General features: G+C 45.4%; 3 protein-coding genes across 4 annotated transcripts; 1 reads left to right on the forward strand and 2 right to left on the reverse strand.

Moving 5' to 3' along the window:
• The first annotated feature begins 178 nt into the window (after positions 1-178).
• Positions 179-17,739, forward strand: LOC128271590 (adenylate cyclase type 10-like). Its single transcript, XM_053009176.1, is given in 20 exon segments — positions 179-191; positions 254-348; positions 415-646; positions 8,261-8,686; positions 8,759-8,953; positions 9,023-9,242; positions 9,305-9,736; positions 9,801-10,095; positions 10,168-10,410; positions 11,280-11,548; positions 14,125-14,630; positions 14,792-14,935; positions 15,007-15,160; positions 15,227-15,356; positions 15,423-15,776; positions 15,852-16,012; positions 16,075-16,355; positions 16,431-16,569; positions 16,639-17,410; positions 17,515-17,739. Coding segments are annotated over 20 exon segments (5,286 nt in total).
• LOC128271592 (juvenile hormone epoxide hydrolase 1-like) lies at positions 692-2,150 on the reverse strand. The gene is made up of 2 exons (XM_053009179.1): positions 1,394-2,150; positions 692-1,323 (listed from the first exon to the last, which is right to left on the reverse strand). The coding sequence occupies exons 1-2, from the start codon at positions 2,148-2,150 to the stop codon at positions 692-694; spliced, it is 1,389 nt and encodes a 462-aa protein (XP_052865139.1).
• On the reverse strand, positions 4,231-8,384 carry LOC128271591 (juvenile hormone epoxide hydrolase 2-like). Of its 2 annotated transcripts, XM_053009178.1 has the most exons (3): positions 8,360-8,384; positions 4,958-5,680; positions 4,231-4,899 (listed from the first exon to the last, which is right to left on the reverse strand). In XM_053009178.1, the coding sequence occupies exons 1-3, from the start codon at positions 8,382-8,384 to the stop codon at positions 4,271-4,273; spliced, it is 1,377 nt and encodes a 458-aa protein (XP_052865138.1). In that variant the 3' UTR covers positions 4,231-4,270. The 2 variants fall into 2 exon arrangements, with proteins under 2 accessions (XP_052865138.1, XP_052865137.1); XM_053009177.1 differs by lacking the exon at positions 8,360-8,384 and having other exon boundaries at positions 4,958-5,730.
• Positions 17,740-24,815: the final 7,076 nt, after the last annotated feature.

Consider the following 24,815-nt stretch of genomic DNA (forward strand, 5'->3'; position numbering starts at 1 on the left):
CATCCAGGCAGGGTTGCCTATTGGCTCGAGCATTGACAGCACCTTTTTATAGCAACTGTTCGATGGCTGAAACTATAACGCCATAAACTGCTACGTTCCTGGTAAAAAGAATTGTTTGCCTTCCAACGAAGTAATCGTTTCAATTCTCCTCTCGTTCACGGTTTAGTTCACCTGGAAAATGTTGGAATTAAGTAAGTGTCCATAAATTATTGTTAGTTTTGTAACGAAACTAATGGGCTTTGTGTTATTTTAGTGCCACTATCGAAAGTCGATGATGGATCAGCCCGTTTGAAAAAAGCTGTGGACAAAGAGCTGTTTATCTCGCGATGTCGAAATCGTTTGAAAGGGGTAATGTTAAAATGCATAAATACACCAAACTGGTTTTATTCCATATCTCATTTAACTGTATTACAGAAAAAGAACCTCAAGCGATACTTTCCCGAGAGATTTAGTTTCCTTTACCAGTACCTTTGGAATCAAATGCCACCCCATATTTATGAAAACATTATTGGAAAACTTAACAAATCTAACCAAGAATTTCAATCTAAAGTCGTCAGCTCAATGGTGCCAGATGAGGTCCTCTACAATCCGGACAGTTACGAACCAGTCCAGTTTATGACCGCGATGATGTTCCTTGATGTTTCGGGTAAGACACCCTTCTCTTTACTAGCACCTAAGGGGTCCAAAACGCTCATCTAACATACAAACGGTTTACGAACTGCACAATATCTTTGTACAAAACATCTGGCAACTGCATGGCTGCAAAGTGTCCACCATCATCGTAATGGTTACTCTGTAGTAGATTGGTAAAGTGCTCTTTCAGTATCCAGTCCGGATAATGGAAGAGCTCATGTCGAAACTTGGCACACGCCGCCGGACTCTTGGTGGGAATGTTTATGTACTGTTTTGAGAGCTCAGCCAAATTGAATGTTTCTGCGTACAATCGCTGCGACGTGGTTATCGAATTCGTAAGATAGTATATCATCACATTGTCCAACAAGGCATCCAGCGAGAAATACTTCTCCAAACCGCCGTCTTTTAGGCTGCGGTTCGCTAGGTTGGTCCAAGTTGAGAATTTCTCCAAGATGTACACTAACAGTCCAATCGGGTTGTCCTCCAAGGCGACTCCTACCGTGTCTGGTTTCGTAGCTTGAAGATGCATATGTCCGCACTCTCGGATCAGTTCCGGAATCCTGTCCCAGTACGCATAGAAATGACCGAATGACTGTTGTTCGACAAAGTACGATGGCACTAAGCTCGAAAGAATAAGCTTCCCAATAGTCAAGGGACTGGCGCTGCCACTGCACATGTTGGAATGAAAACCTGGGACAAAATGGAACTAGTTTTAATTTTTTTTCTGTGAACTCTGGAATCTGAATCTTCAGTTTATTACCCAAAATGTCGTCCTCGAACAAAATGGCCATCAAATTTCCAATGATTGCACCCCAGTCACCACCTTGCACGTAAAACCGCCGGTAACCCAAGCGGGCCATCAGGTTTTTCATCACAACTGCTACTTTAGATGCACTCATCCCGGGCCTTGTTGCTCCCTGTGACCAACCGTACCCGGGTAAGCTGGGCACAATTACGTCGAACACATACTGCTTATCGTCAGTAAGTTCGGCCAACATAGGGATGATGTCGTAAAACTCGCGAACCGATCCGGGCCATCCGTGCAACATTAGGAGAGGAACGATCCGTTTCGGATTTTTTACCTCGTTCGATTTGGCGCGTATGAAGTGAATGTCGAGTCCTTGGATTTTGGTTTTGTAGTGCTGAAACTTATTCAAATATGTCTCCCGCTCGCTCCATCGGTCCAAATAATCCGTCCTCCAGTACTGCACGATCGCCTGCAGTCTTTCGCTATTGAACCCATACTCGAAAGCCGTATCCTCCAGTGGTGGCGTTAGTTCCGGCACATCTTTTAACTTTGATCTGAGACGTTCGATCACAGCGGATGGATAGGAAATATTAAACGGTTCAACGGTTAAACCATCACCGTACGGGTCACCACCAGGTGGTCCCCAGTATTCGAAAAATTCAATATTATTCGGTACACGTGGCGTTATGGAAAGCTGTTGATATGCGCGATACGCAAACGATAGAAAAACCGCACCGGCAACGAGCACGCCACGAAACACCAAACCCATGGCTACACAACCTCACGGGTCAACTGATGAATTTGTCGGGCCGATGCTACCTTTTATCATGATTAGCGAAGTTTGATAAAGTAAATTTCTTATCAACTCAGGACGCGAAAAGAACCTGAGCGCTGCAGCCCTTAACTGTATTTGTGAGCCCACGAAGCAGTATTTTATGCTTTAAATGGTATCAACACTTTGTTTAATGGAAAACGGTTTTTACTCTTCTTTACTTTTTGTTTTTTAGGCTTCCGAAACATTCTTTTTTCACGTCGAAAGGTTTTCAACTTTCTCAACAAACTGTACCAAATCCTTGTACATAACTTCTGGTAACTGCATGGATGAAAAGTGTCCTCCGTCCTCGTAGTGGTTGCTTTGAATCAAATTCCGATAGTGGTCTCTCAGTGCCCAATCGATTGTGTGCAGCAGATCGTGCCTGAATTTAGCGCAAGCGGACGGCACTACGGTCGCCATCCGTCCAAGTTCTCCCGAGAAAAGATCATCTACCGAGAACACTTCCGCGTACAAACGCTGCGACGTCGTTATCGAATCGGTCAGATAGTAAATCATCACGTTATCCAGCAATGCGTCCAACGTGAAGAACTTCTCGAGGCCACCGTCGGACAGAGCTCGAAAGTCCTTATTGGTCCACGTCGAGAATTTCTCCAGTATGTAGGCAGCTAATCCAACGGGATTGCCCACCAGAACAGCACCGATGGTGTCAGGTTTCGTGGCTTGCAGGTGCATGTACCCTGACTCCAGAACCATCTCCTGGAAGTACGTTTTGAAGGGATAGTAGAAAGGAATGTATTGCTCCTCTATGAAGTAAGACGGTGCAAAGCTTGCGATTATTGTCTTCACAGTTGCCAGTGTCCCTGCCACACCGCATCCGCTTTGATGCATTCCTGGGCCAGGAAGAAAGAATAGTACGCATTTAAACCATGCACGTACCATGAGGTTGAAAAGATCAATTGCGTACCAATAATATCGTCCTGAAAGAACGTTCCCATCAGGTCCGTAACAAGCGCTCCCCAGTCTCCGCCGTGTACGTAGAAACGTTTGTGTCCGACGCGTGCCATGAGATTCTTCATAATTACTGCAATTTTTTTTGCACCCAGCCCTTTCTTGGCGCTACCCTGGGACCAGCCATACCCGGGAAGGCTCGGGACTATTACTTCGAACGCAAAATTCCGTCCTTCATCCGTGGCGGGTTTCGTTAGCCGAGGGATGAGTTCGTAAAACTCTCGCACAGAGCCCGGCCAACCGTGCAGCAGCAGTAGCGGAAGAACTTTCGTGGACGGTTGAATGCCCGTCGGGCGGACGTGTATGAAGTGCACATCCAGTCCTTGAATTTGTGTTTTAAAATGTGGAAACTGATTGAGATACCGCTCACGATCGGGCCACCGCTCCAAGTAGTTGGTCCGCCAGTAGAGCAAAATTTCTTTCAAGCGATCACTGTTGAAACCATACTCAAAGGGGTCAGCATCCTCGAGAGGTGGTGTTAGTTTGGGAAGATCGTTCAGTTTCTGACGCAAACTGAGCAAAACACTAGCATCGTAAGACACATTGAAAGGACGAATCTTCGTGTCTTCCCGGTACTTGGCGGCATCCCCGGGTCCCCAGTATTCGTCGAGATTCAGCTGAGGCACCGGTAACGGTTTGGTAAGATCGCTGTAAAGTGTGTAGCACAACAAAGCACAGCAAGCAACGAACAGCACTAGGAACTGACGAACAAGACCCATGGTGATCGCATACCGACTGCGGACAATCCCGCAATCCAGCAGTGAAGCGGCCAATGCTCACCGAAATAGATAATAGTGCTGTGTCATGCATCACTCCTGGCGCTCGGTCCATCGCGTCTAATCAAAACAAGATTGATGTATTTGTGGACGAAGCGATTTTGCGGTGCAGTTTGCCCAACGCAACTCTGTGTCAGTAAACTACGACCTTTATCAAATGCCTTTATCAGTTCGCTCTTACCACTCCCGTGTGCGCTCGAACTTGTATATGTGGGACCTTTTTTTGTCCAGCGTCGCCTCTTACACTCAAGCAAACAATTCCAAAATATTCCACATTTTTATTTCGATCATTTGCTGATCTTCGAACATTCAGCAATTGCTCGTTACACCTCACAGGCGTTGCAGTTTAGTGATGAACTGTACGAAATCCTTGTACAACACATTCGGTAGCTGCATGGCGGCAAAGTGTCCCCCGTCATCGAAATGGTTGCTCTGTACCAGATTGGTGAAGTGATCTTTCAACACCCAATCGACCTGTTGAAGCAGTTCGTAGCGAAACTTGGCGCACGCTGCCGGCACAACCGTTGGAATGCGATCCAGCTGGCGGCCAAACTCAGCCTTCGTGAACGCTTCCGCGTAAATGCGCTGGGACGTTGTGATCGAGTCGGTCAGGTAGTAAATCATCACGTTGTCGAGGAGCGAGTCCAGCGTAAAGTACTTTTCCAGTCCTCCATCGGGCAGATTGCGATAGGCCGGATTGGTCCAGGTTGAGAACTTCTCGAGAATGTAAGCGGCCAATCCAATCGGGTTACCGAGCAGCGCCGTGCCAATGGTGTCGGGCTTCGTGGCCTGGATGTGCAGATAACCGGTTTCTTCTAGAATGCCGAGGAACTTGCTTCCGAACGGAAAGTAGTAATCGATGTACTGCTCATCGACGAACCAGTTGGGCTTCAGGCCGGCAATGAACGTTTTTGGGTACGAGAGAGATGTCTGTACCGAGCACATGTTGAGGTGGACACCTGCAAAAGCCGTTAATTGATGAAGATCTTTCTTTGAATTGAAATGGGCTTTTCTTACCGAGAACATCCGTTTGGAACAGGGTAGCCATTAAGTTACCGATCAGTGATCCCCAATCTCCGCCCTGGATGTAGAACTTCTGGAAGCCGACACGCGTCATCAGGTTCTTCATGACGACAGCAATCTGCGATGGACTGAGGCCCGTCTTCGAACTGCCCTGCGACCAAGCGTAGCCGGGAAGGCTCGGCACAATCACCTCGAACACAAAGTCCTTGTCGTCCGATTTGGTGGTTAGCTTTGGAATGATATCGTAGAATTCTCGCACCGATCCGGGCCATCCGTGCAGCAGCAGAAGTGGCAGCACTTTTACGTTACTGGCCACTTTCGGTTTCACGTGCAAAAAGTGAATGTCCAAACCCTGGATTTGGGTTTTAAAGTGCGGGAACTGATTGAGGAACTGCTCGCGTTCGCTCCACTTGCCAAGATAGGTTGTGCGCCAGTACTTAATGATCTCCTTCAGCCGCTTGCTGTTGAAGCCGTACTCGAATGCGGTTCCCTCCAGGGGCGGCGTCAGAGCCGGCACATCGCTCAGCTTGGTGCGTAGCTTTTCAATCACTTCCGTACCGTAGCTAACTTTAAACGGTTTAATCGAAGCATCTTCGCGGTACTGTTTCGCATCTCCCGGACCCCAGTACTGCTTCAGGTTAAGCTCCGGTATCGGTTGTGGCGCCGTTAGATCTCGAAACTGTTTAAAGGACACGGCTACCACCAGAGTGCCGATTATAAGCAGGGCCCGTCCCAGAAAACCCATTTCTTTGACGGCTAGAATACAAACGATGCTGAAATAAACACGAAATTAGACAGGAAATTCTAAAAGCCAGTTGCCGGTTTAGCGTCTGATAAGCCATTTTTATCTATCAAAAACGGTACCGGTCGTGACCCTCAACCAAAATTTGGCTTGATAATAACGGTAATTATCAGAATGACACTGCTGTACAAAGTGCATGCTGGGTGGGCCCCATGGTCATGGTCAACGGTAACAATTATGTAACAATTGTTGGGCTCCGAAACGCGTAAGTTTTATGTGTCCGCGTAATATCGAAAATCGCACAATCGAGAATCAAGTTAATGGCTTAATTTGCATGACGCAGCAACTACGCCTTGTGTTAAAACGCTCAAAGCGGTTGCTTAGTTACAGTGTCACCAGGGAGTTCTACGATCGCTTTTTTGCTGCAACTCGTTATTTCATGAATGAATTAACGTACGGCGATACAAGTATTTACTTACAGTGCAAAATGCCAAGATGTCTCGCCGATGCCGAAACCTTTTTGCCCGTACAAACGCCACCAGAACCGCTCAAAGTCTTGCAACAGCTGAAACAGAACGACGATGCCGGAATGCCCGCGTATTTGTATACCGGTTAGATGACCGTGAACGGAGGGTAGATCTCAAAGTGACTTTCCGTGTGGTGCCGTAATATCTGGAATGATCTGGAAGTACCATAGGCTTTAAATTCACAGTCATAATCAAACATAGAAAACAAACATTCATGGTCTTTAAACGTTGCAATATGAAACGGTTCACTAATAGAATTTAAATAACTATACTGTAGCAAAAAAAACATTGAAAACTTTATTTTCTTTAAATTAAGTTTTCTTACAAAAGGGCCACCAATAATTTTATCAAGAAAAATTGTCGACAATTTTTAAAAAAGGTCACTTCATGGAAAAAGGTTTCAGGTCACTTTACGATCTGTCTGCCGTAAACAGAACCCAACTCGCGTACCGGCATCACACCAATACTCCTCAACGATATTTATCAATAATGGGCGATGATTGATGGGAATTCAGTCAAGATTTCTATTTTACATGAATTTTCATGTACTATGTTGCATAATCGCATGATTTCGAAGTATTTAGAGTGAGCCTCATATTAAAAAAATACATTTCATCAAAATACGCCTCAATCGCAACCATGAGTTCCACAAACACACTTACACCCAAATCTATCTCGTCCCGATGATCCGATGATCGGGGAACAGTGCGTCTCACGCAATTCGTACAATTTTCTTCTGCGGATCACGTTTAACACATAATTTAATTACCATTTCAATGTTGTTGAATGTGGTATCTCATCAGACATCCCCCTTGAAGTCAGAAATCGTAATTGTTCAGGAGCATTGAAACTTTCACAACTATTAAATACGTTATAGTAACTCTTTTTGCTACCACTAATTCGTATTTCGATTCAGATTCAATCAATGACAACAAAAGTACGAGCTAAAATTTGCATTTGCATGCAATGCTGATGCGCACAATTATATTACTGTTGTTTGTTGTTTGGAATAGTTAGAATGTCTTTGTTGGAACTAATCTGCTTTAATTCAGTTCCTCAAAACAGATTAATTGATGTCGGTTTGTCGGTATCAGTTATCGCGATTCACTTCAAACCATTTTGCTCGATTTTGACGTGTGAATCCTGCCCATCACGAGGATAACAGAATAGTTTGAACTAGGTGGCTTCAAACAATGTTTTCAGCAATGTTTTATTCCTGTGGGGCTTAAACAGTTCTTGTTTAACAATGGAGCTCAATGATTTGTATTGTTTAATCGACCGACATTGGTCGGTCGGAGCTATCAGCTTAGATAGTTATCACAAAACTGGCTTGGAACGGTTGTGAATGAATGAACTTCGCGAGCATGAATAAATAACATAGGGAGCAGATTAATACAAATAACTGTTTATTAGAAATATAAGCGTCTACTGATGGGAATAACGAGGAATTAACAAATAATAGATTTAAAAGTAGCTTAAATTTGATGACATTAATGAAGAAAAACCTATGGTGTAGTCCAACTAATATGGCTGGAACGCAACAATTAATATGTTTATTCCAGTGTAGAATGGTTAGAACTTTGCTAATGTGATGGATTTAAGCCCCAGTTAAGTTCAGAGAGACAATGTATCTGTGGAGAAGGCAGGCCAGGGAAACAACGTAGCGAACGCTGAGACCACCCGAACTGCATCTTTTGGGTGATGCGCGCTAAGCAGCAGTAGCATAAACATTGGACTCAGCACTTAGGGCTCAGATACGTTAGGATCGAGTACGAATAAGATCGATCGAATTAATATCATTCCAGACGCGGATACGAGAGGTCGCACTCTTCACAAAACGCCTCATACAGAAACAGAAACCATACAAAAACGATAAAGAATTTAGTGACCAGAACAGCCAGTGAGACGGATCAGTTACGTTCACATTTCAGTTAATACTTGCAACTACATGAGCTTAGATATAGTATATGCTTGACATTGTTTTCATATCACTTCTCATAGTCGTTAATCAATGGTTCAATTTTGTAGGATTCACGGATTTGTCTGAATTGTACAGCAATCCCGGAAATGGAGGCGCTTCTAAGCTGTCACAAGTGCTCAATACCTATCTCGGCGGTGTAGTGCAAGAGATTCTCGGCCACGGCGGGGACATTGTAAAATTTTCTGGCGATGCCATACTGGTGCTGTTCAAAGCCACTTCTTTCGTGTCACTACCGGACGCCGTCCATCGGGCAATTGACACAGCAATCATTATCCAGATTGGTTATGGCCGCTATGAAACAGATGTTGGAGTTACGTTGCGCATCAAGATAGCGATTTCTGCTGGAGAAGTTCACTTTTGTCTGATCGGCAGTGATTCTTTTTCTCACTACATTGTCGTCGGTCAGCCGGTGTGGAAAGTGAAGCTGGCGGAAAGAACTGCGGAAGCCGGAGATATCATTGTGACGTATTATGGTGAGGCTTAGGACAATTTCTATTTCCTCGTCGGGACATGTGGTGAACTACTGCTTTTTCTACCTTTACCAGCTTGGAGCTACATTCATGAAAACGAATACATTTGGGAACCGTGTGCCGACAGAACGCATTTGAGAATCAAAGGTTTTACTAGCTACTGGCGTTCGACGAAGAGACTAAATTTTGCGGAAATTATGGCGGACCAAGATAGTGCAGAATCCTTATCGCTGGACGATACGATCAAAATTGACAGTGAAATGCTAGCCAGTATGTGGAGGTTTGAAACGATATGGGGGCTGCAATTAATGGGATTGTTTTTTTTTTCTCTTTTTCCAGTTCGTCCACGTTTGATGCACGTGACCACTCGGTTTGTTTGTGCATCGCTCCAAAAGTTTTTGATCAAGCCTGTACTAAACGCCGTTGAAAACAACGAACCACTAGAGCTACTGACCGAAATGCGTCAAATTGTTAGTGTGTTCCTAAACATAGTGTTCAAACCCAGAGAAATGGTTGAGTTGATAACCGAAATTAACAGTATATTTATCTCCATTTGCAAGTAAGTCTCATTCTAATTCAGTTGTTGGAAAGGTTGATTTAAGCTCATTCATTCTGCTTCAGAATCGTCGACGGTTACGAAGGCATAGTGAATAAAATTTCGCTGTTCGACAAAGATGTAATGTTTCTAATAATTTTCGGCCTTCGAGGACTGAAACATGAAATGGACAGCCAAATTGCACTACACTGTGCAGCGGAGATTCAGGGGACATACTCGCACCATCCTTCGATCATTTCCGCCTCGATCGGTGTTACTACCGGCATTGCGTACTGTGGTGTGGTAGGCCACACAGTTCGTCGGGAATACTCGGCGATCGGAGTTGACGTGAATAAGGCGGCCCGTTTGATGATGGCCTATCCGCACAAGGTGACCTGCGACAAGAGCACTTTCATGATGAGCAAACTGGATCCGGCCCACTTCACGCTGCAGGACGCAATTCAGCTGAAAGGATTGCACAATGTTGGACCGATTTACGAATTTCGCGAATTTGTTGAGTACGAAGCAGAGGCAATGAACTGGCTTTTCCATTTGTCTGAAAGTATGTTTCTCACCTCGCAGGGAAAGAGAGCTGCTGAAACCGACGGTGTACAACTACCCGCTTGTAGATAGAGATCAATTTGTAGAGTTGTTTCAGGAAATGATTGACGACGCCGTTGCCCTTTCGCAAGGAGGCCAATCGGGCCAAGGAGTAGCGCCTGATTTCCCCGCCGGACAATGGGTTCAGAATTGTTTGCTGATACGCGGCCAGGCGCAGATGGGAAAAACTCGTTTGGTGAACGAATTCTTTTACATTGCTTTACGAAACAAGCTCATTAGTTCGCTATGTTTTTCATTGCACTTAAAGGACTCAAAGGTAAAGTTAAAGGCAGAGCCAAATAGAAACGCTTTTTGCTTTATATTCTACGCTTGTAACATATTCCAACAGGTGCCATTTTCAGCCGCCAGTTTATGCATATCGCGTCCACTTGGATTCACGGATGCAATAACGACGATCACCAGACAAAACCGTATCAAGCAGTACTTACGCGACCACAAGGTAGAAGAATATTTATCGTTGCTGAATGAGCTCGTAGGTACCAAATTTGCAGAAACCGATTCCACGCGAAACCTTAGCTACGAAGAGACAAGACTGAAGAGGAAAGAGCTGTTCGAACATCTCTGTCAAAAGGTATGTAAAAATGCATATTTTTCATTTTATTTGTCAGTGTTTCAGTTCTTAATGTTATTAATTTGAAAATTAAGATTAAGACTAATTAGTAATTATTAAACTTCTCCGTCTCCTTCTCCGCCTCCGTTGTTTATAGTAAGGACATATTTCTTACCATAAACAATGTTGAAAAAGCGCCTTGATTGCTGCAAACAAAATCATAGCCGAGTTTTGCTCCATTGGCATGGGAATTTGGCGGACAAATTTGGTTTTGGAAAGACCTTCTTTAGAACTTTTCAACTTTTTTGTTTTCTTTGCATGTGTTTTGATTAAATTCACCGTTTGATGTTTAATACACGCGTTTAAGTACAATAAATAATCTTTTTTCGATATTCCAAGGTATTTAAACGCCTGAGCTATGCAATCTGCATTACACTCAAATGTTTCAATGCATAATCGTCTGTAAATATAGATTTTCTACTACAAATCGATGCCTCATGATTGTAAAAAAGGATATCAATGATCGAGGAGCTTTTCCCATTGCGTTTATGGGAATTTTGCAACACCCATGAACTATTATTTAAACGTTTGATAAAATACTTATTGGTCTATTTCTTCATACAAACTCAAATCGAAATTATCTACCTTATTAAATACATGATCAATCGCGATTCTCCTTCGAAAATCTTTAACTGTATCAGCAAAACTAAGTTTATTGCCCGCATGAACAAATTCGGATCGGATCACAAATAGCTAACTTATCTATTTTAGGAAAATATATCCAAAATCTTCACTTTTTAAGTTGGTTTATCACCGCCTTTTCCCCATAGTGCATTAATCGCTCTGATTGCATATCTGATTGTATTATTTCTTCTTCGTTATTTTTACAGACGTTTCAGAACCTGTGGGTGCTCATAATAGACGATGCCGAATTTATTGACGACGATTCGTTCGATTTGCTGGAAATCATGTGGCGAATGCCGCAAATCATTACGGTTCTAGCGATAGGCTACCAGAAACGGATGAGCAATCATCGTGTGCGAATCTTCGACACCCCACACGTCTGTCAAGTTAAGCTTCCCCCGATCGAGACGCTGCTGCATAAAGCGATTGCTTGTCAATTTCTGAATGTTAATGCAATCCCACTGGATCTTGAACGGTACATTTTATGGGTATCTGTGGGTTAGACGATAGCATAGTCAAAGTAAAATTGTATGAGATCATGACTAGTTCCCGGTTAAACTTACTCCACTTGTAAAAATTAACTATGACCAACTTCACGGGCCAGGTGAGGGTGGATGTCATGCTCTCTAATCTCCTCGGTACGACCTCTTCCTCAATATCGCGCTGGAGCGAGCCATCTGAGACTCTGGAGCGGAGACCTCATGGACCATCTACTTCCAGCCAGATCCTGGCCTATGCTAGCCATAGACATTATAGGTCGAAGGCTCTCCGATGTAAATCAAGTAAGATAGAATACGTGGAGGAGATTACTAATAGGTGAACAAAGGATGGTCTTGGCATGATAACGGCTGGGCTGGTCTTGATAACGATGTGGGTGGATGGAGTCGTGGCAAGACAGCATCCAAGAAGGTTGTAGTGGCCGAATAAGCAAGAAAATAAGCGGGCTTGGTGGCGTTGCATCACGTGTAATAAATTCCGTCGATATTTGATTTCATTCTGACCGCTGTTTCTGGATCAGCGAAGTAATCCCCCACACGTGATGATTTCGCCCGGCCGGCGGCCTGCGGCCTTATAATAACATATATTATTCTGCGGATGTTAGGGATTGTCAATCCATGGGCCGCTGCTGTGGAAACGTGAACGAATCAATTAGCAACCCAAATGAGCGCGGTCCTTACGGTATGACATCGTTTCGGGTGCTAACAAACGATCGCACGGTAGGCAAGCGCCCTTGCTTACAGCACAGGGCTCACTCATAACGATCGGTTAAAGCGTGGTCCATTAGACTTAATACTATGGCAAGCTAGTGTTATGCTAGTGTTACATAGATGTGCATCATATGTAACAATAACGGGACAGCTTAGCGTAAAATAGATGAACTTAAAATGCGTAGCTAACGGGACGAGAGCATGCTGAAAGCAGGTAGTTTATTGAATAACGATGAGCGTTGCAAAAGACATGCAAATGCTGCGTTGCGAAGAGAGTAATCATATATTAGGTTGGCTAAAAAGAAATCGACGTTTTTTGGGTGAATTTCAAAAGAATATTTAACAGGTTTCCAATGGTCCGATTTACGTCAAATATGCACCATTTTGTTGGAAATTTTGTTGTCTTTTCAAAGGTAGGCTGGTAATGCCTCTTTTGTAAAAGGATTAGTCGTTATTGACGAAAAACTGGAGCAATCCATTTTCACAACCCTTTTTTGATCTCAGTTTTTCATCACTCAGGAAATTTTATAATGCGCGAAAAAGGTGCCAATCGCTTAGTGCAAGGTCCGGACTATACGGTGGATGCATTAAAACATCCCAAACAAACTCCCGGACTTTCTGGTGAGTCACTAAAGACGGGCGTGACATTTAGTTTTCTTGATGGAACACAACACCTCTTCTGTTGGCCGATTCTGGTCGTTTCTGGTCAATTGTTAGCTTCAAACCGTGCAATTGTTGGTAGTAGAGATTTGAATTTATTGTTAAGCCACACGGAAGCGACTCATAATAAACGATTCCTTTCAAGTTTCACCATATACCCAGTAGAACCTTCCTAGCCGTTATTTCTGGTTTGGCCACAGGTTAAGCTGCTTCACCACGCTTAGACCACGCCCGATTTCGCACAATATTGTCGTAAGTGATCCATTCCTCATCCCCAAAACCCATCCGATTAAAAAATGGGTCGATTTTGTTCCGTTTGGCCAAAACTTCGCAAATGGAAATTCGAGCCATCATGTTTTATGGCGTAAATAGGGTGGCGCCCAAATATCGAGCTTCTTTGTGAATCCAGCTTTGCGCAAATGGCTTAAAACTATCTGATGGTTAATCTTTTGCTCCTGGCCGATGCTCTGATTACTAACATGCCGATCAAATTTGATTATTTCTGTGATTTTATCAACATTTTCGATGACGTGTCTGCCTAGGCTTTAACATCAAAAATAACTGAAACGTGTCAAGGAAACCAAAATTTCACCCAGCTAGCTGTTAGAGTATCGGCACCATGAACACCATGCGAAATTTCAGCGGCCTAGCTTGAATTTTCACCTTTATCGGACAAAAACTGTAAAATATACCGAATTTTCTCTGCGTTAACCTCCATTGTTAACACCCTGTAACTCACAAACGAATAGAACAAACAAAAAACAATGAAAGCATTTTTTGAAGTGTAAAGAATCAGCTTTAAAATGAGCCTAAACTTGAAACTGTACGATCGATACTTCACGAGATATCGATCACTAAAGGCATCTATCGTGAAAAACGTCGATTTCTTTTTAGCCAACCTGATATGTTTATGGATCCACTCAGCCTGTTTGCGTTAAAAAGGACATGTAAAATTTCTTTTGCGTATTACCGCGACGCACGGTGGCGTAGATTATTGCGCAACTTTCTATCAGAATTTGGAACAGAGTTCACAACTTCCTCACGCATCAACCGTTTATGGAAAAGGAAATCGACGAAAATAGGCACATTTCTTTGAATTCAGTTTAAAATACTTTCCGGGTTCTTATTTATTATCTAACAACATATTGAACGTGGACATTTGTCCTAATTGTTTCTCTCACAGACTTCTTCATACCATGAGCAGTGGTAATCCTGGGTGGATCAATACTTTTCTACTATGCCTACGGCAGAGCGGAGTTCTGCGTGTCAACCGCATGGGTTACTGTGAGGCCCAGCAGGAAGGCTACGTTTTCTGTGAATCTTCCTTCTTACACAGGCAATCTGGCCCAGTGTGTTCCAGTTCCTCGCTACGTCAAAGTCTGTCGGACTGGAAACTGTTCGAATCTTCGTACGCCGAAGCCGAATCATTCGTGACCCCAGACAAGCGAGAAGAGCTACCAGCGCTGTTTAACAAAATCGTAGATGTGGCTTGTCTAGCCGGGCAGCAGATCGACGTCAAAAGTTTCTACGAATCCGAGAACCTGGAAGCTTTCCATCTGATGCTGTACGACTCACTATCCGCCTTCGAGCAGCTCGTATGCAAATGTGCCGCTTTTTTGGGCCGAAAGTTTTTGCGTGCTTCACTCATGCACACGATGGCCACCGAGAGTGAGTGGGATGTAGCCATCGGTAAGTATAATATAATCACCTTTTCGGTTTTGCGTTGCGTGTTCTTTTTAGAATACATTCTAGAGCCTGCTTGGAATTTGTCTGAGGCCCTGCAGACAAATGCAGCCCATCAGACGCTTTATTTGTTTTTCAAAAATCTCTTCCGGTCTGCTTCTCCAAAGCGACGAAAAAACTGTTTGACCTTCAAATACTTTCGTGTGCGATAGGAGACTTTAGCGGAGAAGAATTCCGTCTGGCGCAGACCAATGTTGATAGCGAGAAAATGCGCCGCGGGGAGTGTGCCTGTAAGGCACTGGACATCGATCGTGCGTATTCCAATGTGGGTCAGATAGGCAGAATGTATGGCTACAGCAAATCACCCCGTTTTTGCCTCCAGGAACATGCAAGGACCTACCGAAATATGCCGTCTGTGGTTATTCCAAGTTCAATTCCAGCACGTTCCATCGTACGGTGTACAACTTAGTGACGGAGGAGCAAAAGATGCAGTACCACACGAATGTGCTGCTATTTATTGAAGCTGAAACGAAAAAGTATTCAATATTGCATTAGGGAAATTACGAGCCACGTTTTGGTAAGACACTATGTTTAAATTCCAGATGTAACGCGTGTGGTGCCCGACCGTTTAGAAATTTGATGACGAGCGAGGAGACATTCGAGGTGCAGAGCGGATGTCGAAGTACGCTGGACAGCGAGACCTACGAGTCCTTGTCGAGTGAAAATAGAAGCGTAAGAAAGTATACTTACATATATTAATAATAGTAATATTTAAATTCCCCTTTTTCATCTCCCTAGCGCCTTTCGTTACACTCCTCCCGCTGTAAGTCTCTTCTGGTAAACGAAATCTGGTGCAGAATGAAAGTCAATGCATAATTTACAGATTCTTATGTGTTGTTGAGGTGTCTCAGACAACGTCGGAGCGTTACCAGGCAGGTGCCGGTCCTCAGTTACGGTGCGTACAGCTTTGTTGCGTGTAACTGCGACATGATTCTTTACCGCGTGTTTAGCGAAATAGCCCTGCATAGCAAAGGCGCTGGACTGATGGAGAAATGCGTCGAGGCCAGGATAGAATGGGCCCGTATATGTATCAAAATTTCCAACATTCCAAAGGCCATCTCTATACTGCACGAAACAGAGCGACTGATGGTGGTGCGTACCGCACGATCGAAACACGATCCAACGTTCCGTATCAAACCTTTCCTTTTGGTTCTGAACCTATTGCAGCAAATCGACACACCGAAAAACATTGCCCTAGTGACATACCTGAAAGGCCGAATGTACACACTGCTAGGAAAAGCAAAATATTCTCTCGAGCAGTACGAACGTGCCGGCGAGATATATTACCTTGCGGCACGAACGATGGGCATGCGATTCCCCCACAACCGGTACACTAGTTCGCTAAATTACTAGTGGCCAGTGGTGAGAACTGCTTTTTGTAATTTTTCAGCACCAAGATACGCCTCAAAACCTTTTGGCTGCTGGCGAAGGTAAAACGACAACTACACCCGGCCACTAACGAGAGGAACCCAGAAGCGAGAAGAGGTCTGTTCTATTGCCTGATCGTGTCGCAAATCGCTACCTGTTTCAACGAGATGCACAAATTGCTAACGAAGCTCTGCGATTGGGATGGAGCAGCATTGGCCGCTATCTGGGGCCTGAAACATGCACTGCAACATCGAAAGCGTAACGCCACTATAGTGAATGCGTTTGCCAACTTCTTTCACACCGGTACCGGAGTGTGGGACAGACAGTCGTTGGTAAGGACGTGGATAATAGTCGGAATGTTTTTCTTTCGTGCCGCAGCGTACCATACTGGGCTTTCCGAGCGTATCGCTTGGATGCAGGAACGCTCGTTGGAAATCGTGGCCGAAAACCGGTCGCACGTTGACGCCGACTACCTGGACGCTGTGGTGCGCTTCTATTCGGCTATCTTTCTGTGCCAGTAAGTAGCATCACTTCCGTAACGGTAGCCTCAAATTCTCTCTTGTTGTTCTCTTGCGTGTTCCGGCAGAACGTTGAAATCGAAAAAAACGCTCTCGATCGAAATCGGAAAGGTGATGCTGCACATCAACGACAAGCTGCAGCCCCATCAGTCCAGCGAGTGGCAAATCATTCCCATTCTGTGCGAGCTACTACTGTCCCACTGTCGAATCTCCGAGACCGTGCACACACTCGCCTGCCTGCAGCGGCTTACCGCGCACTATCAGTACCGCGCCGGGCACATCTGGTACCATGCGCTCTGCCTCGATATCCTGCTCGACACGAGCTGCTGCATCGAGTCGTACCGGCGGTGCGAAAGCTTCTACTTTCAGAACCGTGATTGCTTCGTCGCCCAACAGGACCACCTGGCCAGCGCTCGACTGTTTGCGAATCTGTGGCTCTGGTGCGTCCGCTACGGTGCCTGGGTGGCGGCCGATAACTGGCTTTCGTTGCTGCAGGACTACTTCGCGCTCACAGCCCACGATTCCCCCATCAACGTGCACACGGCCATCCGCATCGTCGAGGGCATGGTGCTGACATTGGTCTACCACATCGAAACCCGCAACACGGTGATGATTGGGCGCGTGCGCAGCAACATCGAGGAGCTGCTAGAGAGCATCGAGCAGGCACTCCGGATCAGCCGGAACCATGTGGCTAAGTACGAGCTGATGCGCATCTACTACCGCCAGGTAGTGGCCCCGCGCAAGGCGACCGTGCGTAGACAGCTGACGGATGCCGCGAAGCGTGCCAGCCAGCAGCAGAACGACCATCTCTGCTACGAACACATCCAGCACACGATCAAGGTTTGTGGCACACTTTTCCGAGCATTGTTGTTGTTGACGCTCGCTCACCATGTCAGTAGAGTAGTTCCACAAGCCATTCTAACCGCGACTTACGTTCGTTACAGTTTTGGCACCGCGAGCTACCGGTGGCCCTGGAGGCGTTCTGGTTGGATCACGCTGCCGGAAGTGATCGAAACTATAACGATCATGCCAACCACCGGCAAAGTTTCGCCGCCCAGGGCGGCAGCAGCAGCAGCGGCGAGCAGCTGTACGATTATGCCAGCTGTATATTGAATCACGAAAGAATCTATCCTTATTCAATGCCATTGCCAAGAGCTCGGTTCCGCTGAATGAATAAGCAATCGGTGTCCGGAAGATGCCCATATGCTCACACACCGCCGAAGCCGATCGCCCGCTCGAGCTTCCTTAGCTTCTTTCCCTCATCCCAGCCAGAGACCCCGCCGTGTGGCCGCTGCGTGTGTACGTGGAACGGAAGAAGCGTTGGACGAACGGCTGTGTGTGTGTGTAGAATGCTGTGGAGAATAAATTGAATTTTTATCAATGCGTATGGTGTATGTTGATGGCGAGCCTAATTTGAATCGGACGACTGGGATAAAATCAACCAAACTTTTTTAGTTTCAAACCTGGTGGCGGTATGCCCGTCGGTTACGGTTGCTAACGGTTTCCTGTCGGGTGGACTCTGTCCTGATTCCCAAAATCGGATTGCGTGACAGTAACTTAGCATCGATCACGTCATTCGTCAACGAGACCAGACCGATCTTTGTCACTAAAAGGCATGAATTTTATAATACATTTTTACGCAGTTACACCTAGCTGGTCTCGGCCGAACAAGTTATCATCATCAGCGGTTGTGATCATTGGCGCAACGTTCACTTCCGAGCCTCTCTGTTGCCATGTAGCCGGTAGTAAGGATAGCTTAAAGTTAACTAGATTCAACGCTTGACTCAGTTCTTCTACACCTTCTTTTCGGCTTCCCTTAACTGCCTTCCACACGCTTCATAAGCGGTCGCATGCGCCACTACGCAGGAGCCTTCCTGTCGCGACATTCCTTCCTCGCGCCTGCACGCATTATCTATACAACACGCAGCTTCGTTTCGAGCCGTAGTGCGTTGAAGTGCGTATATATTGACTTTGAAAATTGTAAAGTGACCCTCATTGCTGTCCTCCTCTAGTATTGGCCCGGCTCGGGGGAACAGGGGAGAAGGTGGCTCACGGTGCGGTGAGCTGGAGGATCTCGTGGATGGTATACCACCCGTTTCGACCCAGCTAGCCTATTCTGTACTACTCACAACCTGCTGCATGTACTGCGTCAGGACGAATCTGGCTGGCGGATTTTTTCGGAGATGGATATGGATTGATTGCAACTCGCACGGACTGCCACTAATAGGAAAACAGTTAATCTTGAAATTGGTAGTAGCAGCACAAGACAATCAATAGCTCATTTTGCGAGACTGGCTCGTTAAGTTTAACTGTGCAGAATGTTGCACAATGGGTACATGTGCGACGTGTGGCACACGTCTAATATGTGCATCGATCGGCGATGGTGGCAGTTTTCATCAACCCCCCCCGCCCATCAGAGCGGAATGGACACAGGCACAAACGCTCCAATTCAGTATTCCAAGGGCAATTCTGACAAAGTGGAAAAAAGAAAAAAACGCAGAAAATTAAAACGGAAGGAAGTACGCGTGTGCACGCGGGCCACATCGTTATTTATTTATTTAAATGCATCGTTGACTGATCACGATTCAAGGATTTTCGAATCAGCTACCCTACGCACGCCGCCATCGTTGCCAGTGATCAGTGCAGTAAGCGATCGCCCTTTTGGACAGCGAGAAAGTTGCGCATTGTTTGCGGAAGAGTTGTTGTTTGGTCCCAATGCGAGAAACAGCAACCAGGCGAAGTGCATCACGAAAGCCGTGCCTCCAAAGCGCGGATGCGGCATGGACAGGGACAGCGACTCCGTTCGAAGTACTTGGTTACTTGGTACGATAGCTTGGAACGATAGCTGATGAATGAATTCTTGATTAAGGTGCGATTTGCAGAACTACTGTTCAATAACAATTACAATTTTCCGAGAGGAAAGATCCTTTCCTGAAAATACAATTCCCGTTAGAAAATTAAGTTTAAGCCTTTCTCTGTAGATTCGCATTGCCTGAACTGAAGCATCATTTTTCTACAAATGGATTTAGGACCGAAGAAATTAGAGAAACACAACAGGTCTTTGCCTCTATCGTCTACCTCTAGATCTGTACTACTTTAGTCTAGCCCTATAATATGTATAATATGAATGAATCGATGGGGTACAATTCCGTTCATTAGCTAAACCTCTGAGTGACCTTATTCCCGGAGTCTCAACTTCCAGGTTGGACATTGAATTGGCACGGAAGGTATAACTATGTTAAAAAAAGATTAATTTCTTGCTTGTAGTCGTCGAAGGCTATCGTAATGGCCGAAAGCGTAAAGCGATCCTCTTTTAGTCTCAGCCTGTTTTAGTTTAATTAGTTATTATGTTAAATGGAATTTAAAAAATCAATACAAAAATCTTGCGAACCATGGAGCCGTCGCCTATTAATAAATGTACTTCTTTGCGTTCGTTGCGTTGCCTGATAATGTGTCCTTATTCGTTTGAGTAACTCTACGTGGGGTTATGGCTGGACATCACCGGGACGCTGCTGTCATGGCGCTTGAGCCCTCACATGTGAGCAAGTTTTGTCTTTGCTAGCTCTAGCTCAATATCATTGTTGTATAATCGCAAACAATTTATGCAGCCCCCGATTGGTTTCGGGATCGATAGATTGTATAAATCGCACCGCAAGAGCACGGGGAACCAGCAAAAGCAATAAGTTCCGGGCATCTTTAGAATAAGTGTGACTGTTTTGCATGCTTATGCAAAATGTATTACGATTTCCAAGAGCTTCTGTCGCTCCTTAACGAACAGATCGCACCCATCTCGCGGGCTTCTCCTTTCACTTTTCCCGTTCTGCTACTGCCAAGTTCCCGCGGTGCACTCAACACTGACTGATGTTCCTGGTTCCAGGTCGAAAAGTTTGTTGGCTCGATTCTGCATAGCACTACTGAAACAAAGGTTAAAAGGGTAAAACAAAGATTTTAAGCCTTTTAGTTATTATCTTTCAAACAGAGGAAAAGATGATATACAAATTAACAATATACCCCTCTCTAGAAACTAATAACTGGATACGTGGTTTGAAGCACATCACTAAGACGACGTTTGAGAGCGTCGAGCCGGCGGCAATCCTGATCGACAGGCCACCGAACCAAGTTCTCAGGTCGACGTGTGCTGAAAGTACGCCCAGCCACCCAGCTGCATTAAGTTGCAGCTGGCGGCTGCCATCTTCGTACTGATCGCCTATGCAAATCGATCGCTCAACTGCCTTGTGTGTAGGAAAACCAATCTAAGGGCGCAGACGTCCTGTACAAAGAAAGTGCAGAGTCACCACTGGCTGCTGCTATGAAATTGAGCGGCCTAAACTGACGAGGAGTATTCGGAGTAGCCTCTACTTTCTCATTAGAAAACGCACGAACATCGTACAGAAAGGTTTCTTTAGTTGCTGTAAGCCTCAGTTTGGTACCATTTAGCTGATAATAGTTGATAATGAACAAGTAAATGAAACAGTTCATCTCCAAATTGTCCACACACGCAAAAAACTAATGAATATTGTGGTGTTGAAAGCAAAGAATGATGTTTGTTTTCACATGATAATAACAGAACCAAGAGAAAATTATTAATAACGCTGTTGATCAACCGGTAACAACGAAATACAATCAGGAGAAGGTCGTATACTATTTCGTTCGTTTGTCGTTTACAAAAAAAAGCCACGTGCTGTGCTTCATCATTTGGAACTTTATTATTTCTATTCAAGCCTTACTGAGCTGCAATTGATAAGTTTCTAATATTTAGTTTGAGCACCACTCAGAAAGTTACACGTTTGTGTTTTGTGAACAACCAAATGTATTTTTTTCCAATGCCTGATATTTAACAATGAATTGATAAAGCAAAACCCTTCAAAATCAGACTTTATCAAAGGTACGAATATACGGCTGACTTAAAATGTAATTAAAAGCTGCACTTCGAACGACACTTCGGGAGTACTGCGAACGACTCACTACAATAACTGATTACTTGTGTTTCCGATAACTCGCCGATAGTTTTTTTATATGGTTTCCGCGGACAAAAGTAAATGCTCAACCCTTCTGACTGCTATGATTTTCGAAAGTATTTGTAGTCACTTATTGCAAATTGTTAATTGCAAACATGTCGAATTATTCACTTAATGAAGCACAATTTGTTACTAGTTGCAAATATGTGCTCTATACTAATTTGAAACATTTCGAATTGAATTTTATACTTAAAAGAAGATGGTTCGATGGAAGAATATAGGTGTGTTTAACAATGACTCGGTGGAGGCGCCTCGGGAGTAGAAAATCATATTCCATCCATGCAATCAACATCTATATCCAACCCCAATTCAATACAAGACTACGATTGACATAATAATGAATGGTTATCTAGGCGGTATGTTCGTAGCGAAAACTGCAAAAAGAGTCAATGGTTGGTCAGAAGTTACCAGTTGAAAGCTTTACAAACAAACGGTGCGTTTTCTCCCTTCCATGTCACACCCGGGATGTGGTCCACTCGTCCATCAATCGACCGTTCTAACTACCTGTAACGAATCAAATCAAACCCGTTGCTTCGAGAATAAGATCTACATCGATTGTCTTTGAAGATGTCAAACCATGTGCCATACTGCGTTTTGCGTCTGCCACTGCTGAACCGTAAGATCATGCGCCATCAATATTCCGGTTACGCGATCGTGAATACCATGAGATAAGAGCGGCCCACTCACGGATAGAAAGATGCAACGGTTCAAATTAATTCACGGCAGCAGCATAAGCGCGAAGTACCCCGCGAACAACCGTTTTGCGAGAACTGCGTTGCCGTTAGCTGCTTCGCATCCCCCTGGTCTGGTTTTGCCTTCGTTAGTGACGCAGCTCCCGGAGCGCCGTATCACAAAACTCCGTTTCATCTATATGCCTCGTTCGATCGAGACCCGAAGAGTAAACAACCATCCGCCTAGTGACGTCATGGCTGGTAACTGTAGCTGGCGCAGTACTTGAGATACCAATACCGTTGTTGTGGTATAAATAAAATATATCGAGCATGAATTATATATCAACAGTTTTTTTCAGTCTGGGTCAGTGTACCACCCGTGATAAGCTGAAGTATTTTCCGAACTTTGTTTACTGTGTTGATGTGGGTCACTGAGCCAGTATTGTCGTTGCAGCTGAACGTACACCTGGCCTTAGAAGCATGCGGTACAGCGATCTAGTCCAGTGATCTAGACATGGCTATTTATTTTCGGCTCGAAGCTCCACAGGAAGACAGACCCAGCATCGTCGATTGCGTGATTTTCTGCCCCATTTAACACAAAGGTTAACGATATGCAGCTTCTCGAATCTACCACTTTCACGCAGATGGTCACACCGATCGTTTCCATAGCCGATGGTCTGAACACCTGAAGAGACGACCTGAATCAATAAGGGTGTGATATTAATTTTAATTTAAAGCCTAAGGCAGATCCCAATCGGCCCAATTCTAGGTTTTTTGTGGACCGTTTATCCCTCGAATAACACCCTCAGCAACCGCCCGTCACCATCCGTCACCATCCGGTTCCGTGTTTCCAACGAACGCTGCAGGCTAATATTCTACATTTCTGATTTTGTCCTAAAAACCGTCGCCTCCAGGGGACCGTCACTGTGACCCAGGCGCACCTTCCATAGAGCGGACGAAGTGAATCACTCTTCGTGGAGAATGGTGTCTCTACGTAGTGGCAGTGGACAGCATGGTGGTGGTCTCTGGTGGTCACCGCAGCCCTACAGAACTTGACTCCGTTCCGCGAGATGCAGTAAGAAAGCCCTGTTCGCATCCCTCGGTTCGGCTCTAGCGGCAAGCGGGGAGGGCGCTTTCTTTTGCCTAGGTCCCATCATCCATGCCGACCCGGCATCGCCGATCGTCCTAAATTCGTCTCTGTCACCGGGCAAGATGTGAACTTATGCAAATGCCATTCGCCAATCGGCCGATCATGATCGATTCGGCTTGTCAGGTCAGCTGGACCGGTGCTCAATCACACTTTCTCCGGTGCTCCGGTCGCCGGTTGGTAGCTACTACCGCCACCAGGACCCCTTCACTCCCGCTGTCCAACTACGCGGACTTGGCGTTTACGCCACGCCAACCGCAACATACGTCAGATATAGTGGGCCTCATCAATAATGGACGAATCTTAGTGACCCGGCATCGCTACGATGCATCTGGTGGATCATCAGCCGATCCGAAAGCCGACGGCGTGATCTCGACAGCTCTGAAGCAGAAACCCCTACCGATCGATTGCACTGGATCTCTTGCGCCGAGTTGGTAGAGTTGGTCCGACTGTTTGGCTGCTGCTCGCCACGTTATCCGCCGCACAGTGCCCCTCATTGCCGTGACTTGTGTTGTTTTCACTGAATCAAATGCAAATAGGTTAGGTTAAGTGAAAACAATTCCACTGACCGCTACCGACGGCAGATGCAAACGAAAGCCCTGTCCGCCAGCGGCGCCAACGGCTTGTCCCCAAAAAAACCGGCAACTGTTGCTCTGTCCCTCTGGTCTTGCTTGCTCCTAGAGGAAGGCGGACTTTTTCTGAACCGGTCTCAACTGACCCGTAGAAGAGGGCTACGAAGGTGAAAGAGCCGTGGTCTGCCGGCCGGCAGAAAATCATGGTTACATACGGGCCGATGTTCTGGAAACGCAAACGGGCACAAAGCGGTTCAATCAGATACGGAAGCCGGCCCTCATTTCAATTCTAATAAGTGTATGATTTGAGTTCACTCTAGCGGTTTAGCGAGCGGCGGCGGGTAGTCATAGTACCGGCGTCGGTAGAGTACAAAACATAGGTCAATAAATAAAGCAAAATTGATCCCGATCGCGGTCACCGCCGTGAAGAAAGTAGTAGCATAATTGGCCGACCTGTGGAAAGTGGACCGGGGCGTCCGGCTCTGCTCTTAACCTCTACTAGCCCCGGCGTCGTTCGACTCATGGAGACGCATGGTGCTCGTTGGGAAAACCCCCGTTGAATATCGACAGCCCCGTTTTGGGCGGGAGATGACAAAGCGATGTCACCATCTCGACAAACGAGAGCATGTTGTTTCGATTGTTTTGGATTGTGCGACAACAACGACGGCGTGGTGCGTATTTATGTCGGTAAACAAAGCTTCGTTCTGGCAACCGTTATGTATGGTGGAGAAAAACATTGTTTTAAATTGCAAATAGCGACAGCGATCGTTTCGCAACAGTTACTTTCGATTTGCATGTGCAACGGGAATGCTTGATAGCCCTTTGATACATTTCCCT

This window comes from Anopheles cruzii, chromosome 3 (assembly GCF_943734635.1).
Source record: "Anopheles cruzii chromosome 3, idAnoCruzAS_RS32_06, whole genome shotgun sequence".
In the NCBI taxonomy this organism is placed as follows: domain Eukaryota; kingdom Metazoa; phylum Arthropoda; class Insecta; order Diptera; family Culicidae; genus Anopheles; species Anopheles cruzii.

Coding starts and splice junctions, on each gene's coding strand:
- LOC128271592 (XM_053009179.1), bottom strand. CDS start 2,150: ATGGGTTTGGTGTTTCGTGGCGTGCTCGTTGCCGGTGCGGTTTTTCTA. Junction 1,324..1,393: donor GTTCGAGGACGACATTTTGG/GTAATAAACTGA, acceptor ATTTTGTCCCAG/GTTTTCATTCCAACATGTGC.
- LOC128271591 (XM_053009177.1), bottom strand. CDS start 5,708: ATGGGTTTTCTGGGACGGGCCCTGCTTATAATCGGCACTCTGGTGGTA. Junction 4,900..4,957: donor GTTCCAAACGGATGTTCTCG/GTAAGAAAAGCC, acceptor CGGCTTTTGCAG/GTGTCCACCTCAACATGTGC.